The 18,405-nt window shown below is 46.0% G+C and overlaps 1 protein-coding gene across 1 annotated transcript in view; it reads right to left on the bottom strand.

The window, feature by feature from the left end:
* CASQ2 (calsequestrin 2) overlaps window positions 1–18,405 on the bottom strand; it is a 62,720-nt gene that overhangs the window by 4,635 nt on the left and 39,680 nt on the right. The window contains exons 7-9 of the mRNA XM_069478927.1: window positions 17,260–17,305; window positions 10,539–10,593; window positions 12–112 (exon numbers count right to left, since the gene is read on the bottom strand). Coding sequence (XP_069335028.1) covers window positions 12–112; window positions 10,539–10,593; window positions 17,260–17,305 — 202 coding nt within the window. The remainder of the gene's footprint in view (window positions 1–11; window positions 113–10,538; window positions 10,594–17,259; window positions 17,306–18,405) is intronic.

Here is an 18,405-nt window from a genome sequence, read left to right as displayed (position 1 = left end):
GAACCACTCACCAGAGGAAAGTCATCTGGGTCGATCCACAGGATGCTCAGGTCAGGGTTGTCAGTGTTGTCTCGGGCAACCTGTTTCAGTATCTCCAGGAATTCGTAGCCATCTGAAGCAGGATTCGAGAAGGTTGAGCAACCCCTGCACACACCTGGCTTCTAACATGGAGAGCCGAGTGCAGTTTTTCCAAAAGATTTCTTAAGCCATTTGGTATATACCCTCGATTACAGGATTATTCTATAAAATGAGTCAGAGGAGAGCTCCAGCCACAAAGCAGCTTATACAAAGGAAACAATAAAAAATTTGAACAAAGGATTAAAAGTTCATGGGGAACTGGCTGGTTTTTAACTGAAAGCCAAGCTCCCTTTGTTCATCTGTATGTGAAAACTGACCAGTCTTGGGTCAGAAATGTCAGTGCCAGAACAGAGAACCCCTGCCTGTCCTCATGGATCCTGTGCCATCTCTTAAAACAGATAATTTGCTAGTCCTCAGAGATCCCCATAACATTTGCTCTATGGACCAAGAACATTTAAGCCTGGACCCTTAGTCTTCTATGACCCGGGATTCCTAAAACCTTCAGACTTAGTGAGCTTGTGATTTACAGTTGGTTTCACAGCTTTGAGATAGTAAATGCTGTTTCCTTGAATGCAGTGCCCTCCCTCTATTTAGGCAGCAGCCTTCATTGCCCCCAGGGGAGGGATGATTCATAAGAAAAGCAAAGACAGGCCATATAAGCCTCAAGAACACAAGCTTTTTAGCCTCACAAGCCTAAACCTTGAAGGACTGGGAGCACACAAGTTTTGCCATAGGCAAAAAATTTAGGAGAATGTTTAGTAAGAGATAGCATACTCTCAACCCACAGCGCCACTGCCCCACCCCAGCTAGGAACAGAGAAAAGAGCTGAGATCCTGCAAGTTCCTGAGAATAAACTCTGTGCCTCTGTGTGTATGTGTGCGTGTGTGTGTGTGTGTGTGTGTGTGTGTACACGTGTGCATGTTCAGGAGCACAAGTTATGTGTGCACGTGTGTCCACATACATAATCTCCATAGTTTCAGGGAATCCCAGGGTATAAGAGACCCATGCTTTGTTGCAGAATGAAACTCAGGAAAATGGAAAGACCCGGAATCCCTTAGAGAATCCCTCAGTTCAGGAGGCCTAGGGCAAAACAGCCTGTCAGAAGGCCCCACCAGGTGTCTGTGGTTCTGAGGAATATAGACAAGCTGAGAGGGAAGGCTGACGGGAAGCAGTCCTGCAGCTGGGATGAACAGGACCAGCGGTAACCTGCTTGCAGCAAGGGCCAGATGTCGCACAGAATGACAGACTTCTTTGCAGATGCCAGTGTAGACGGATGACGATGACGCCTACCAGATGTAAGGCCCCCAGTGGGTGTGGGGGACCCCTAATTGTCAGACCCAGTTTCTACCACTGAGTGGCATACAGCTCAAAAAAAGAAAATTTAGGTTCGGTTCTAAACAATAAAGTTACATTTCTTGCATAGCTGAATTTTGGGGCTGAAATTTATACCTTTAATACAAGCAACTCCCCAACTGCTTGGGAATTCAGTGTGGTAACTGCCTTTTGTTTACAAAGTTTTTCTTTTGCCCAGAGTCCTAGCAAACTTAAGCTCCTTTCTGTGGCCTCTGACGAGCCTCTCCTCTCTCCAGGCACGTTAGCCTTTGTTTGACTATTTCAGACTCTTGGTAAAGGTTTTTCTGCACACTTCCTTATCACTAATCCATTCCAGGAAAAATGCATACTATTCTTAGCAGCGCTGCTTTGGGTCTGTGTAGTCACTTTAAGTGTTGCTAGCTCGCACTGAAGACTCAGATCTAGCCCCCCTAGGCCTTATTACCTGGAGAGCAGAGCGACCTCTAGTGGAGAAGAGGGTCTTTGTGTCCTGCAGCCCCTTCCTGCAAAGATGCAGGTTTGCTCTAGGTGGTTTTTCAACCTCTGCTCATAACTGTATTACAAATGAGATTATAGGTCAGACACCTAAAATTGACATGGCCCAATGCTTTAGAGTTCATTTATCTGTCACTGCAGGGATCCGGGTGGAGGGGGGGGTAGGGGTCCTAGCCTTGCTGCCTGTGGGTGTGGCTGAGAAGGTCAAGCCCCTCCAGAGTGTCACTGGTGCAGTGTGTGAACACTATGGCTCCTCCTCTGGGTACATGACCGTGTCACAGGAGAGGAAAATACGGTGCCACCTTGATGATCTGTAGACTTAGGGATCATAATACACAGACCACGAGGGGAAATTCCACCCAAACAACTTCAGTTGCTGTTTCCAGCTGCAGAGAAGAAAGGAATGATAAATGAGGTGACATTGCCAGGACTCTGAAAGACGAGAGAGAGTCAAATGTAAAAGTGACCTTCCTTGACAAATCTGAAATTCACAAATGGGATGAAATTCAACAGCACAGACCCAAATGCAAGTAGAAAGTGAACTTGAGGTGCATAAAGGATAAGGAGAGACTGTCCAGGCACAATGTTGTATAGGGGCAAGATCTGTGGTCAGGGCTACAAGCTGAATATACAACACAGTGCTGTCATTTTCTGATGGGAAAAACCAACATAACGTTGGGATTTATAAAGAAGGATATTACATACAAGAACATATATATTACATTCCTACTCTATATTCTAGAGCAGGTTTAGAGATGAAAAGAAAAAGATTGAAAAAACAAAATTGAGTTCTACAAGAAAAATCAAATGGACTGCAGTTTTTACGTAAACAAGAGAAGTCAAAAGTGTAACTTAACACCCATTTTCAAGAATATGAAATGTTTGTATCTACAGAGGAGCAAGGAAATCTTAAAAACCATTCATACAATACGTTGATAAGTATGGTTTACATTAAAGCTGGAGAAGATTCATCTAGATCCAAGGACAGCTTTTTGACTTTCGGGGTGATAGATTCTATCATGGGTGACTGTCTATGTCCCTGAATATTTTCAATACCAGAACACAGCCTGTTTTTCAGGGAGGCAGCCCAGCATGACACTTAAACACACGGACTCTGGGGCCAAATGACCTTGGCTCAAATCCTGGTTGTGCACTTAGCGTGTGACTTAGGGCAAGTTATTTAACATCTTGTTCCCTTGCCTGTAAAACGGGAATGATGACAATAACAGTATCCACTTCATAAGCTGGTTGAGTTAAATGAGTCAGCATCTCTGAAGCACTTAGTGCCTGGCATACAGTAAGGTTTAGCCATTATTCTTCCTAAAATCTGACATTTTTATGTCTGAATGCAAGAAAGCTGGATGGAACCCTCCAAACCTGGCCATTCATCTGTTCAGTCAATACAAATAAAAAGTGCAGTGATCTGAGCACCAGGAGTGGGTTACAGTTTGGGATCCATGTGGTAGAGAAGATGCTCACAGAGAATTCCATCAAGATACTACATCATGGAGCAGTTCCTTCCAGCTACTGTTGCTACTTCTGTGACCAAAGGCTTCAGAGATGGTAGTGCCAGCTGGTGTGACTATGAGAATCCTGCCTCAATCACTGGGTTAGAGTAAGGTTTGATTCCTTTGTTTTTAGGCATTAGCTCCCTTGAGTTTTCCTGATTTGAGGCTTACAAACCTCAGAGGCTCTCCCCTCTTCAGACCCCAGCCTTGAGCCTGGACCTGTTTGAATGGATTCTCATGCAGCTGGGAAAGCTGAGCTAAAGCAGCTAAACTGGTCTCACAGGTATTCAGTTGCTAAAATTGTAAATTACAAGTTCAATTTCCCCCTAAAGAGAGCTTCTGCTTCCTTGTAAAACTGACAGACACTCTGGAAAAGGTAAACATCCATTGTGGATCCTCCCTGTTCGACCAGGAAGGGGCAGGTGTAGGAAGCCATATTTCACTCCTATAATTCAGTGTTATGCACAGGAATGGTTCACAGTTGCAATTGCATGCATGAATGAATGAGTTTGCAATGAGTAAATATTTCCTTTATTAGTGATGGGCCTAGCTTAGAAGTATTTTAAGATTGTAACAATTTATCTTTCAGAGGGAATAGCCCATAATTTAAAAAAAAAAAGTCAGTCAAGAGAAAAAGAAGATATTCAGAGATTTGTAGGCTAACGGTTATCTGGACATAGCAACTGCAGGATTATTCTCTGCAGTTATTAGGAAAGCACCAATTCTCTAAGCCAGAAGAGACCCCCAAATATCCAGGTAGGTGAATAGCGCCACATAAAACATTTGCCTGTCTTTTCTCTTGAATATTTCCAGGGCCAAAACCCTTTGACCTTCCTAAAGTTGACTACAGAATTGGTAATTCTAACAGCCAAGAAGCTTTTTCTCACTTCTAACTGAAATCTCCTGTTTTCCCAAGAAGTTTAATTCTTTATGGACACAGGACATTGTTCTTCATATGCAGAAAGTGTGTAATCGTGCCTCTACAACCTTTATTTTATGAGCATTTATTGATCACTTGCTGAGTACTTTTGCATTTAATCTTTATAGCTAGTCTTAATGGAGGTTAGGAAGATTTTCTTATCTCCATTTTTAAAAGGATGGAATTGAGACCCAGGTAGAATAGGTAAATTGAACAGCATCACATTCGAGCAAGTGCTAGAGCCGGGAGTCTAACTCAGGTCTTCAGTCTGCCTGTCTAGAGCCACTTCCATGATCTCTGCCCTCTGAGGTCTCAGCCCTTCTACCAACGTGGGTGCCACCTTCCTTCTTCAGTTTGTGCTTGAGATCCCCAAGCCTGGGGTGAAAGCTTCAACATCAGGGAAACAGGGGCTGGGACGCTGAGAAACTGCCCATGGGTGCAGCCTCAGTGCTGGTGGCTGGCCTCTGCCTCGCCCATGGAGTAGACCCTTCCCTACTTCTAACCACGCTGCTGAGTCTCTCCTGCCCACAGCCGCAGCATGAGGGGTTGGTTAACTCGGTGATGGCCCTGAGTGGGACTGGAGTCTCAGAGACGGACCTAAATAAAGAAGAGGGACCTGGAGCTGTGAGAACTGTGATTCCTTCCCTGCCACATGGGCTTTGAGTCCTGAGAGTCTGTGACCCAGGGCTGAGGGATGCACGTTCAGCCAGAAGGTTTCCCACGGCAGGCGAGTGGCCTCTGGGAATCACATCTTTGTGGGAGGAGAAACCGGTGATTATCCTCTCCCGGTTCCCTGGCAGGGACTGGTGGGAATGAGGCCGTACCAGGCCCTGGGGGACCAGTTCTAGGCCAGGCACAGCCATTTCAGGAGGCACAGTCCCACTCAGCAGAGGCACCTGTGTCTCAGACCAAGCAGTTGCCCAGGAGCAAACAGGCCTTCAGCGTGCTGCCCACCCTGTCCTGCTTCCCGTCCTTGTGCCCCCACTCCTTGGGGACCCGGCCGTGCTCATTCCACACGGGCACTGGGAGAAACCCTCCCTGGCTCCGTGCCACCGGTCTCTGCTCTAGGCAGAGAGGCCTAGGCTTGGGAGAGCTGAGCTCTCAGAGTGGGGGCCTGACATTGCTCGTGGGGCAGGTGGACAATAAGTAGCAGGGGCTGGCATCACGCAGCTTGGACCTTGTGTCTGGAGAGGGCACGAAGCTGGAGTTTGAAGACATTGCAGAGTCACTTAACCTCTCTGGAACTTCCATTTCCTCCTCCGAGTATGGAGAGAGGACTGTCTCGTGACCTCACAGGCTTGTTGACAATAGCAGGAGACTGCCATTACGGTGTGAAGATCGTGAGGCACACGCAGAGGGCTACCAAGACTTTCTCTGCCTTCTTCCTTTCCCTTTTCCACACATCACCCTTTTATTCATTTTAAGTTTTCTTCCCCTTTACTTTTGTCCTTCACTGATGGGAGGGGTTCAGTTTTTCATCAGGCAGGGATGTTTTGAGTGCCCACACTATATCAGGCCTAAGGCCAGGTGCTGAGACACAAAGGTGTATAGGGCAGGTGACTGCCCTTAGGTCCTCTCTCAGAAAGGCTTCTCAAGCCAGAGCCCACTCAGTAGGTGTGGAACCATCAATAAGCAGCATGGCATCTGAACGTGGGCCCTGGGGAGAGCCTCAAGAGGACACACAAGGCTGGGAGCTCTCTTTCAGCAAGATAGAGTTGCCAAGAAGTCACCAGTGAGAGCGAGACATCCTCTTAGGACAGGGGACACTATGTGGGCCCCGTGGCTTTGAGATGGCACTTGGGACACATAAATACCCTACCACTCCTTCCCACAGCCCTCTGTCTCTGCTCTGTCTTCTCCTGGCCCTAGGACCCCAGAATTGGTGAAAAAGTCAAATGATACGCTGTCATGATGGAGAGAGGCTTAAGGCAGTGGTTACAGAGCCCAGACTTGGAGCTGGACTGCTGGGTTTGAATCCCACCTCCACCACTCATTATCCACGTGAGCCTGAGCCGTTATTGAACTTCCCTGTACCTGTGTTTCCTCATCTGTACACTGGGAAAGAGGGTAACAACAGTACCCGCCACACAGGGCTGTGGCGAAGATTAAATGCATTGATGTTAGCTAAGTGCTTGGAACAATGTTTAGCACACAGTAAGAAGTAAATGTTAAATTTGAAAAACCAAATTTAAATTTGAAAGCTCAAAGAAGCAGTTGGTGTTCTATTTAGGACAACTGGTCTCAAAAACATTTTACAAGAACCTGAGGCCATCGATGCTCAGGAGGAGGAACAGGGCTTGGAGACCTTCCTTCCAGGGCCCATCACTAATTCTGTCCCACACGCGCAGACAGCAGCCTGTCCTTGCGTTTCCAGCTTGTTAGTGCTAATATTCCCGGTGCCCTTGGAGGATACCCATCCAGCACGCACTCATGTAGAAACGCCGCTTTGCAAAGCTTTCATCAAGTGTTGTAAAGAAGATGTCAGCCTGACACAGACACATCTGGGGGCGGCAGGGAAGAGAGTCGTTCATTTTCAAACCTGTCAAACCAGCAGCTCTGGCCGGCTCTCTGAGCGCAGGAGCCTGGGGAAGACTGGCTGCGCCGCCAGGCAGCCGGCAAGGGCAGAGCGCGGAGAAACGTCCTTCCCAGCCAGGCCCGCCTGCCGCCTGCGGGGTGACAGCCTGCAGCGGGAGAGACCCAGCGATTGCCCTCCAGGGCAGGAGAGCAGACCCTGCCTCCTTCCAGGGAAGGCTGCCTGCCCTCAGCCCTCGACAGGGGCGAACACAAGCTCGTGGCTGTGAATGTCACGTTGGACTTGCTAGAAGACAGTCCCTGGGGGACCCAGGTCACTGGCACAGACGTCTGTTGCTGCTGCTGTATAATCTCAGATCCCAAATATGGGAACATCAGAGGACAGACAGTCGGAGGAAGTCGGGCTTTTTTCTTCACTAACCCGGCTCCCGAGCGTCGGGCAGTTCTGCTCTCTTCCCACTTCCCTGTCCCTCCCCTGCTTTCCCCTCTGGCCGGGTACAGTGCGGCAGCACTGCGCATGCTCAGAGTCTGCCCGGGGTTGGGGGGGGGTGGCCTTAACCGGGAGGTGGTGTCACAGCGGGTCGGTGCCCATAAGGAGCCTTCAGGAGGTCTAATCCCACGCGCTGTGCCTAAAACCCTGTGATTTTGAGCACGCCGTTGAACTTCTCTGGATCCCCGTTTTCTGGGAAGCCACACACCTCCAGCCTCATCCCAATTCCACTGCTTCCCAGCGAGGTGAACTCTCTCTGCTTCAGCTTCCTCAGTTGTAAAATGGGAATAAAAATAGTGCCTCCCTCATGGGGTGGCTGTGTCAGATAAGCACACAGTAAGTGACAATCTTCACCTTCATCAGAGTCACGATGCCTTTAGAGGTCAAGAAAGCCTGCTAGAATTTGAATCTTGGCTTAGAACATGAGTGATTTGGGCAAGTTATTTAACCTCTAAGACTCACTTTTCTCAACTGACACTGGAATAATAAGAATCATACACATGTTAGAGTAGCTTTAGGGACTAAATGGGGTCATCTACGTAAAGCTTCCAGCATAGTTTCTCAACACTGTTAGCTCTTTAAGAACTGTACTATTTTCCTGGATATAGGACCTTCCGTCAGCCAGGGGGCGGGTAGCAGTTTGGTTGGGACAATAGGCTGTGTATAACTTGTTAGCAAGAGCAAAGGTATCCAGAGGGACTGTCATTCTGCAGGAGTGAAATTCCTAGTCCTGCAGCCAGGCCCCTCAGCCTAGGTTACACATCAGTGCCCTGCAGTGAATCACGGATCAACCACAGAGTCAGAGACTTTCACAGACAAGCCTTTCCCTTTCCCAGCCCAGCCCAGAGTAGCAAGGCCCTCCCTCACTGAAAGAAGAGGCTTAGAGAGCCCCTATCCCTCCTCCACCCTCACCTCAGCTGCTATACTGCTTATAGCTTCCCGGTGACAAGCCCCAGCTTGGGCCCTTGTGGGGAAAGGCACAGCTTGGGGCCCAGGGATATTTGTGCAAGGAGGAGGTGGAAGTAGTTTCAGGAGTTTGATTCATTAGAGCAGCAATCTCCGTCAAACAGGTTCTTGCAACTCCAGAGAGGCCTCTTTGTTCCATTGTTCCAGAGAGCCAGACAGGCCTCCCCACAGTCCTGGAAGGGGCAGGTGGGGCGGGGAAGGAAGCCCCCTGGAGTCTGGCCAGCAGGCTGCTGCCCATGGCAACCTCACCTCTGTTCAGTCAATGCCAGGGATCCGATTCTGTTTGATTATACCGTGTAAACCCTAGGCAACTGGCTTCCTTTGTTGTTTGCTCCTCCAGCGGGAGAGGGGTGGCCAGAATCTGTCCAAGGAAGCTGAACCCACACTGGCAGTTTTTTTCTTTTGGACAAAGACTAGATTTCCTTGAAGAGTTTTTCCAGCTCTGTAAGTCTATGATGAAAAATCTGGCATACCAATGGACATTTGAAAAGTTTAATGAAAAAGGCAGGAGAGCTCTCAGATAATTTGGAACCTAAATTTTGGTTTGAAACAATGGAATATTATTCAGCCCTAAAAAGGACTGAAGTTCTAAAACATGCTATATAATGGATATGCCTTAAAAATATGCTCAGTGAAAGATGACAGACACAAAAGGCCACGTATTATATGATTCCATCCATATGAAATGTCCAGAACAGGCAAATCTTAGAGGTAGTAAGTAGTGGTTGCAGAGGTGGTAGGGAATGGGAATGCCTGCTGATGGGATTTGATAGATGTTTTCACAACTTTATAAATTTACTAAAAATCACTGAATTGTATACTTTAAAAGGGTGACTATCATGGTATGTGGATTATATCTTGATTTAAAAAACTGTATAATAAAAAATTTGGGTTTCAGTCTGTAAGAAACTGTAGAGGCTGATAAAGTATTACCAAAAAAATTTTTAAAAGCTGGTCTGAGAGTGAAGAAATTGGGGCTCAGTCTGGGTCAGTCATCACACTATCTAATCATCTGCCCAACAAATATTTATTAAGCACCTACCATGTGTCAAGGCACTGTGTGAGAATAAGGTGGTATATCGATGAACAAGATAATCTGCCCCTCGATGATCTGCCCCTGTGTTCTCTTGAGCAGTTTGTTTAACTTCTCTGAGCCTCTGTTTCCTGGTCTATCCAGTGGAAGTGATCTCTAGATCTCTCCCTGGGAGTGTACAAGAGGCTGAGATCCCCAGCAAATACCACTGAATTCTGCATTACCTGGAACTATGGTTCCCAAACCTGATGGTGCGTCAGAACTTGCCGCAGGGCCCTGTAAAATCCCGGCCTCCTGAAGGCGCTGTATCAGCCAAACCCAGCCCGAGGTGGGTTTGGTGCTTGCAGTTCTGTGCACCGTCAGGGTTTGGAACATCTGCCCAAGCATCTCAAGGCCCCAGGCCTGGTTGCTAAGCCATCCTCAGTGAAGATCCTTGTCTTCTCTGGTTGCATTCTGGATTGTTCCAGATTTTCCAAAACACACCTCAGAATCTCCACTTGCACTTTCCCTTTAGGGAGCCTGTGTCTCACAGAGCACTGCCGTAGGGATCTAGCATTTTACCACCTACAACAATAATTTTTCCTGTACTTCACTTTCCACCAGTGTTGAAAAGAGTGAAACCAGGGAAAAGTTGTCCAAGTTCCAAAAATAGAACAAAGTTACTCATTTATAGGGTCATCTTGCACTTTTAAAATAAGTTGCTTGTTTTGTCCAGTTCTCATTATTTAGGGGAATATTTCCTGTTCAGTTTCCTAAGCACAGACAATATTTTATGGATCAAAGTATACATTTATAATTATTTTAAGGTAGGATTGTGATTTATATAGGCTAGATCACAATATTGATAAATAAACTTTCATTGTGCACAGAACTTCACACACACACATACCCACACACATTCATAAGGCTAGGATGTTTTCGTACTCTCCCCAGTGCCTGGTTCTCCTTCTTAGTCTGGGCAGTTAAATGGAATATTTGAGATTCTGATCTGTCCACACCTCCTCTCCCCTTAGTTATGTGCACAATTGAAAACAGACTCACACCTAACGGGCGACCACCAGGGGGTGCCCAACATCTTGCGGTTTGATTGTAGATGGAAGTGAGGGAAGAGACCGGCGAGGGCTGACAAAGGTGAGAAGTCAGTTTTTGATAAAGGCATAAAAGAGGCACTTGAGGGTTTCCTACCTGGGTCACTCTTCTCTGCAAACGCCACAATGTGGATCCCATTTATGTCATCTTCCTGTAGGAGAGAAGAATCGAAGATTACACTCCCAGGTGGAAAGACACAAAGGAGTGAGCCAGGGACAAGGACTCAGAGGCTGGAATGGAAATAGGGGAGGCAGGGAGAGGTGCAGAAGGGGGCGTGGACACAGAGGCACAGAGGAAGAGCAGCGCACACATCGAGGAAGGGGATGCTGATGAGCAACTGGCAGGACTGCACGGGTTTTGATCAGGGATTTGGATAAATGAGTTGGCAAGACAGGAAGACACCAACTACAAAACAAGACATGAGCACTAAATGGGTCTCACTCCCGTGGTCTGGTGGGTCCAGGAGAGCAGCAGCAAAAGGCAAAATGAGGAAGAATGTGAGTGTGGGTTATCAGGCGCTGCAAGAGCAGCAGTCACTCTGGAGGCAGCTCAGCAAATGCAGCTGTCAGTCTCGGTTTGAACAATTCACCACCAGTGACATGATCAGTGATGCACCAGATTATGAAAACCTCTGAATGCTGCGGACAGATCCTGAAACTATCCCCAAATGAGCAGCAGACAGGAATCAATTAGGTCAATGGAGGTCAACTGAGGTCAGTGAGGATATGGGTCGATGTTGTTTACATAAGAATTGTGTATAAGTGTAGTACTTCTGTTAGGACCCTGCCAACACCTCTTATTGAAGAAACAGAATCCAGTAGGGGACACTTTGCTGACTGTAACCTCCAAGTGGTTTCCTTAGGGTCCTTTCTGTTCTCTCCCCAAAGCTTGTCAAATCAGTATAAGCTCCCAGAGCATCTCTATGAGTATGGGATGCTCCAGGAAGAGGCTGGAAGTTGGGCCCGGGGAAGGTTGAGTGTGTGTGACTGAGAAAAGTGGGTATGGCTATGGGGGCAGGGATAAGGAAAAGAAACTAGAAGAGTATTTTAAATCTATGGGCAAGCAAAGGGCATTTCATGTTTCTATGTCCTGGACAGAGAGGACCACATGCCTTATATGCCTTGCGTTTCCTTTGCATTGGCTGTTCCCAGAGAAAGAAGAGCAAGAGCTTGGAGGGGCCTCTATTATAAGAAATGTTATCCTGGCCAGGTGCAGTGGCTCATGCTCATAATCCTAGCTTTTGAGAGGCTGAGACAGGAGGATCACTTGAGGCCAGGGATTCGAGACCAGCCTAGGCAACAAAGCGAGACCCCATCTCTACAAAAAATTTTAAAACATTATCCAGACATGGTGGCACATGCCTGCTATCCCAGCTACTCGGGAGGCTGAGGCAGGAGGATCACTTGAGCCTAGGAGTTCAAGGCTGTAGTGAGCTATGATGGTGTCACTGCACTCCAGCCTAGGAGACAGAGTAAGGCCCTATCTCTAAAATAAATAAATAAATGCGATCCTGAGGAGCCTGGGAGGAATATGGGTGAGAATGAGGCACCTGGGGACAAAGCCAGGCAAATACTGATTATGGCAGACATGGGGAGAGGGATTCACTGGGCACCCTGAATGTCACATCAGAATCATCCTATGGAAAAAACTCCAGGTGTCTCAACCCTCCCATGATCTCTGTTTCTATTTCAATTGATTTTAATGCTGGTGCGATCCTATCTAAATGCTAATTTTTTTCTTTGAGTTTGGAATTGACAAAACCTCCAAAAATTCTAAGAGAGATTAAATGGAAAATATTATTATTAAAAACAAGAGAGTGGGCACTGCCTTGGTCAGATTCTGTGGGGAATTGAATTTTACAGATGTATATGTGTGTGTGTGTTGTGTGTGCTGGTTTATTACACAAATCCGACAGCAACCAGAAGGGGAGTCTGAGGTTTCACTGTTTTACATTTGCTATTATCGCCAGACAGAATATCCCAATCAGTTCTCATTAGGCTATCCTGTGCCTCTGTCTCCTGCCGTCAGCTGGAAGTGCGTGCTGTTAACTCTGTGAAGCAGGCTTCATTTCTGTGTGCCCTTCTAGGATGCACTTGGAAATTGGTTTTAGAATTAAGAATCCATATTTGTTTTCTAAGACGCTGCTCATAATACGGCTGTCACTCCCCAGACCTGAGACAGTCCCTGGATGGAGAACTGTCACCAAGGAAAAAAGTGTCTCTTTGTGCGTCTCAGAGATTCAGCACACAAATCTGCCTCGAACACCCTCGAAGAAGCAGGCCTGTGCGAGGAGCCAGGTATTTTCAGTGATAAACTCACAGGGCAAGAGTCCATGGGCAAACTGGTGAGTCTGGGTTACTCAGCAAGAACCCAGCGTGCACAGGGGAGGAGGAGATGAGCTGACGACAGGACAGAGCACGGCCAGGGACTCCCTCTGAACCCCACAGCCTTTGCTACCCAGATCACCCATCTGGACTTTAGATCACATTGCCTTGGAAATTCATTTTAATTGCACAAATCTTCCCTCCTCAACTGGATGGCAAGCTCTCTGAGGGAAGGGTTTATGCCTTAAAAATAACAATGATGATTAAAAGGGCAACAATATCTGCCATTTGCCACTTTTTATGTGAGCACCATGTAAGTCCATCGTCTTGAAATCTCAAATGAAAGTCACTCCTATTTAATGCTTACAGAATTGAAGTGACTTACACAGAGCTGGAAGTGACAGAAGTGGGATTCAAGCCGGTCTGTCTGGCCTCAAAGCCCACTGCCTTGGTTCATTCAGGCTGCTATAACAAAATATCACAAACTGGGTAGCTTATAAACAACAGAAATTTATTTTTCACTGTTCTGGAGGCTGGGAAGTCAAGGCACCAGCAGCTTTGGTGTCTGGTGAGAGCCCGCTTTCTGGCTTATAGACAGTGCCTTCCTGCTGTGTCCTTACATAGTGCAACGGTGACTAGTGGCTCTCTGGGACCTTTTTTATAAGGGCACTGATCCCATCCTGAGGACAGAGCCCTCATGACCTAATCACGTCCCAAAGACCCCACATCCTAATACCGTCACCTTGAAGGTTAGGATTTCAACATGTGAGTTTTGGGGGGACACAAACATTCAGACCACAGCACCCACATTCTTTCTTTCTCACCACCACGGGCAGTAGAACAGCCGCCATGAATTGATGGCTCCTCTGCAGGGTTTGCAGAAGGTGTTGCAAACTCAGATCAGTGGCTCTTACTTAAGTCGAACGAAGCAGAAATGGGACCTGTATATAAAGTGACTGAGCACAGGATCCCCCAAAGAACTGGAGACTTGGGAATGACTTTGATGAACACCTTCCTCTGGACTCCCCAGCACGTTGTACGGCCCTCTGTCACAGCAGGGAGCGGACTGGGCTGGTGTTACATGTCTTGAGACTGTTTCACCTTCTCAGCTCTGAGCTTCTATGGACAGGACAGTAACATTCATTTTTATAACCTCAGTGCTTAGCATGGAGGTTCTTTTTAATGTCTATTGACTCAAAAAAAGAATATGGCTATAAAAATCTTACTCATTGAACAATATTAGACAATATTAGAGATACCAAGAAGAAACCAAACTTATCAGCTATCCATCAACCAGATATATTACTACTGTTAATATTTTGCTCTATCTCCTTCCAGTCTTTGTTGAATGTGTGTTCTCATGTTGAATGAAGAGACGCAAAGAAAAAAAAAATGTAGCTAAAACTAGCAGGCTCCCTAATTAAGGTGCAATGAATTGACCTAGCACTTATCTGGGGGGCTCTGGCCCTGCCTGGGAAGTACTTTGCTGTTGTAGTAGAGGCAAGACTCTTTTAGAAGTAATTGCTGACTCCCATCCCCTGGGGACAGTTGCCCAGGACTCTCGCTGATCACTTGTCAGGACGGAGTGTAGCATCTCCAAGGAGAACGACAGGTCAGTGCCGGGTCTGGATTGCCCTGTTTCACTTGACGTTCACTGAATATTCAAAATAAATAAATAAGTAGCTCTCTGATTTACACACAGCAAATATTACTGGGCACCAACTTATTTAGTGATAATATATGATGTGCTTTCTATGGTTTGCTGCTTTAAAAACCTGCACAATTGGGGAGAGAAAAAGGTCAATAGTTGCTTCCGCCCTCGCTAGATTTCCTGTCTTATTTAAATATGTAGTAATGTCTGGGGAAGAGGGTGTTGAAGATAAAGACTTTTAAGTTCATTAACGGGTCACGTTCTACAACATCTGTGGTTTAGGTTGCTGTGGCCAAGTGGCCAATGGAGGTGCCACTCTTTGGAGAAGTGTCCTTCTAGGGGGCACAGGTGGGTGGGGAGGGGGTCTGGGGAGCTGTTCCCCAGGGGTCCTTCTGACCCAATCAATTTCCGCTGCTTCTTTTATAAAGATTCAAAGATGACCCTGGAGGGGCCTGTCCTGCCTTTCCTCCCTCGCTGAAGACTTGGATGGAGGGGCTGGCTAGGTCTGGGGAGGGCCTCTGGGAAGTCAGTGGCTATTCCAGAATTAGGTGTTGGGAAGGAATGTCATTCTAGTTGCCCTTTTGTCTACCTGGTTAAATCCAATACACCACCTTTCCCCAATTGGGAAACAATTCAATATGCAATAATGTGGAAAATATGAGCCATCACTGTTATTTTATATTATAGCAAAAGGCTGTAATTTATCTTATTCATTAAGAGAAAAGAGAGCAGAGTATGGGTTCCAATGAAGACAGTGAACTTCCTTTCTGAACATCTATCTGCCTCTGAGATGACACGAGGGAGCATTTTTGCAGCAGTGCGGGGTGTTGGTGTCTGTGATCGGGGGAGGATGCAGGCTCTTCAGCTCTGGAATGTCATGATCTCAGTGTGACACTGCTGTGTCAGTAAGGAGAGTCTGGGAGAAGGGTTCTACAGTTTTATATTCTCACCCTTTCCAAAACCTACATATCTGAGACATGTCTCTTAGGGATAAAGGAAATAAAAAGAAAACCTAAAGATAAAGCCATAGAAGAACAGAACAGCAATGATCACTCTTAAGCTAAAATGGTACTTTGTGTCAAGAAAAATAAAGACAGACTGAGAATCTATTCCAGATTAAAGGCAACTAAAGAAACAAAGCAAGCAAACACAAGCGTGAGATCCTGGATTGGATCCTGGGCTGGGAAAAAGAAAAGGGTTTCTCTTGCAATAAAGGATGGGACAACTGGTCCGTTTGAATAAGGTCTACAGATTATATAGTGGAATTATATCAGTGTTAATTTCCTGATTTTGATACTTGTACCATGGTTATATGAGAGAAAGTGCTTTTCAGAAAACACCTGAAGTATTCAGGGATAAAGGGGAGTTGTATCTGCTACTTATTCTCATCTCAAACAGTGCAGAAAAAAAATATTTACATATATAAAGAGAAAGGGAGAGTAGGATAAAGCAAAAGTGGTAAAATGTTAATATTTAGGGAATCTGGATGAGAAAATAATGAAATTCTTTATACTCATTTTGTAAGTCTGAAATTATTGTAGAGTGAAAAGTAAAAGCAATTTTAAAAGAATATTATTTTTAAAGCACTGTTATACCCTTTTGTTATTATTTTTGAATCTAGTAATAAAATCTTTTAAAGGTTAACCTTTTGAAAGGTTTAAATGTTAGGAAAATATGTTTCTATTGTGCTGGGTTGTTCTTAAATAACCCATTCCTCTAGACTGGATTATTTGCCCTTCAGTGTCTTGTGAAATGTTTGCTCTACCTTCAAACATCCAAGTAAGTCACAAGTCTATAAAACAGTAAGTGTCAAGTTACTCCCTGTTTCTGTTCATCCATAACATCCATCTCTTTTGACTCGGAATCAAAGAGCTAACTAAATAAATGCTTCCATGTTAATTCCTTTCTCCCCCCAACTCCAAGTGGTTCCTTGTGGGGACATGGCCACTCTGAAGAGGTACACTGGAGAGAACATGAGATTTGGCTCCAGATGGCTAAATTTAAGTTCCAAGAACTGATACTTATTAATTCTGTGTTCCTGAGTAGTCAGTCTCACCTGTGTGAGCATCACTTTCTCCATATATAAAATGGGACCAAACTAATATTCATTCTGCATCATTCTCTAGAGCTGTTGAAGGGTCCAAGTAAGATGATTCACGAAATCCTTTGAAAAATGGTTCACTAACTTTGGTGGTTATTATTTATGGAATTCTATACAAAGCCAAGGCTGGGGGCTGGGGGAATATCTCCAAGGCCCTCTTTCTAATATTCTTTGAGCCACCTGATGTGTTGTCCATGACACAGCCTAGAGGACAGCTGGCTTAGCTGCTTCCCAGTGCCTTGAGTTGACATTTACAATAACAGCTACCATTAATTAAGCAAGTGTCTACTGGGCTCTGAACTCTTCATATCACTCATCCTTACAAAGTATCCCAATTTTAAATGGGAGAACTGAAGCTCAGAAAGATCACATGATTGATATAGGACACAAAGCTACGAGGTGGTCCCCAAGTCTGTATGACTCTACAGCCTGAGCTCCCTCCACCGCGTTACGCTGGGTATCTGGCAGCCAATGCATGGAATCGTAGTCATGGGGAAAGTGAACTCAGAGACAGAGTAATAATTTTGCCTTGTAAGTAGCACCAAAGAGGCTAAACTTGTATCCATGGAGAACTGGGTTTTAACTGAATGTGATGTTGTCCATGTTTCGAACACCGCACCATCCAGACACCCACCCAGCCAAATAAGACTTAGTTTGAGTCTGGAGACTTAATCAAAGGGACGCTACTCTTGGGGAATATACTCATTTCTAAAAGGCAGAAAGAGCTTGCCACTTTCTTACCCATGTTTCGAACATATCTTCTGGGCGTAGGCGACGAAGAGTGGGTCTGAAAAAAAAAAAAAAAGAGTTTCCTTGAGTAGGAATCACCATGGGGGATACTGCAGCCTCAACACAATGAAGTGTAGGGTGAGAGGTTGGTGCATTTGCATGAAGAGCCCTAAAAACCCCTTCTCCCCTAAGGAAGTAGACCTGCTCTACCCTGCTGTGTCAGACAGAGCTGGGCCTAAACCACTCGGGCTTTTCACAGACACAATTGACACAAAGATTATAAAGTCTATTACAAACAGTGGGTCAGAGGGCACAGGGTCAGCTCATTCCCGGGGCAAGAAGCTATTTCCCTCCTCACACACAGGTGCCAGTGCTGAGAGCCTGCAGCCGGCCTGGAATGAGGAAACCTCACAGAGAAAACAGAAACTCTCAGTTTCCCTAGCCCAGAAGTACCTTTGTTCTATCACCAGAGTCATCCATCAAAAGCCCTTTAGGGATGTTTGGGGGAACAGGTGGGACCTATATTTTGCTCATAGTTCACTTCTTTCTGAATGTTGGCAAATAGTGCTAGACATGTTAATATTTGTTCCTCCAAGCCCTGCCTCCCTGAAGGGGCTAGGACTGTCCCGGCGAGGGGATCATGGGGCTCCAAGGGGATCATGGGGCTCCGAGTTCAGTGAACACACTTGCGCATATGCGGAAAGGGTGGCTGAGTGGGCCAGTGAGCCCACCACCACGTTCCATGTTCCCGTATTGTCCCTCCATCAAGAGCAGGGGTCAGCAAACTACAGCTGATGGGCCAAATCCAGCCAGTGCCTTCTGTTTTTGTAAATGAACTTGTACTGGGACACAGCCACACCCCTTTGTTTACACGTGGTCTGTGGCTGCTTTCAGGCTGCAGTGGCAGAGTTGCGTGGTTGCAATAGAGGCCATCTGGCCCGCAGAGCCTGAAATGTTTACTGTTTTGTTCTGTAAGGAAAAAGGTTGCTGATTCATGCTATGGCTACTCTAAATGGTAACAAGTCTTCCTCTCCCAGAAGTTCTAGGTACAAAATGTTCATCCTTGGCTAAGTTACTTAACCACTATGAGTCCAATTCCTTGATCTCTAAAGTTGGGATAGCAATAATTACCCTGTAAAGTTAGATAAAATCGTTTTC

The sequence above is a fragment of the Eulemur rufifrons genome, chromosome 8 (genome assembly GCF_041146395.1).
Source record: "Eulemur rufifrons isolate Redbay chromosome 8, OSU_ERuf_1, whole genome shotgun sequence".
Lineage (NCBI taxonomy): Eukaryota > Metazoa > Chordata > Mammalia > Primates > Lemuridae > Eulemur > Eulemur rufifrons.
The sequence above is the reverse complement of the archived record's forward strand: the minus strand, read 5'-3'. Positions and strand labels throughout refer to the sequence as shown.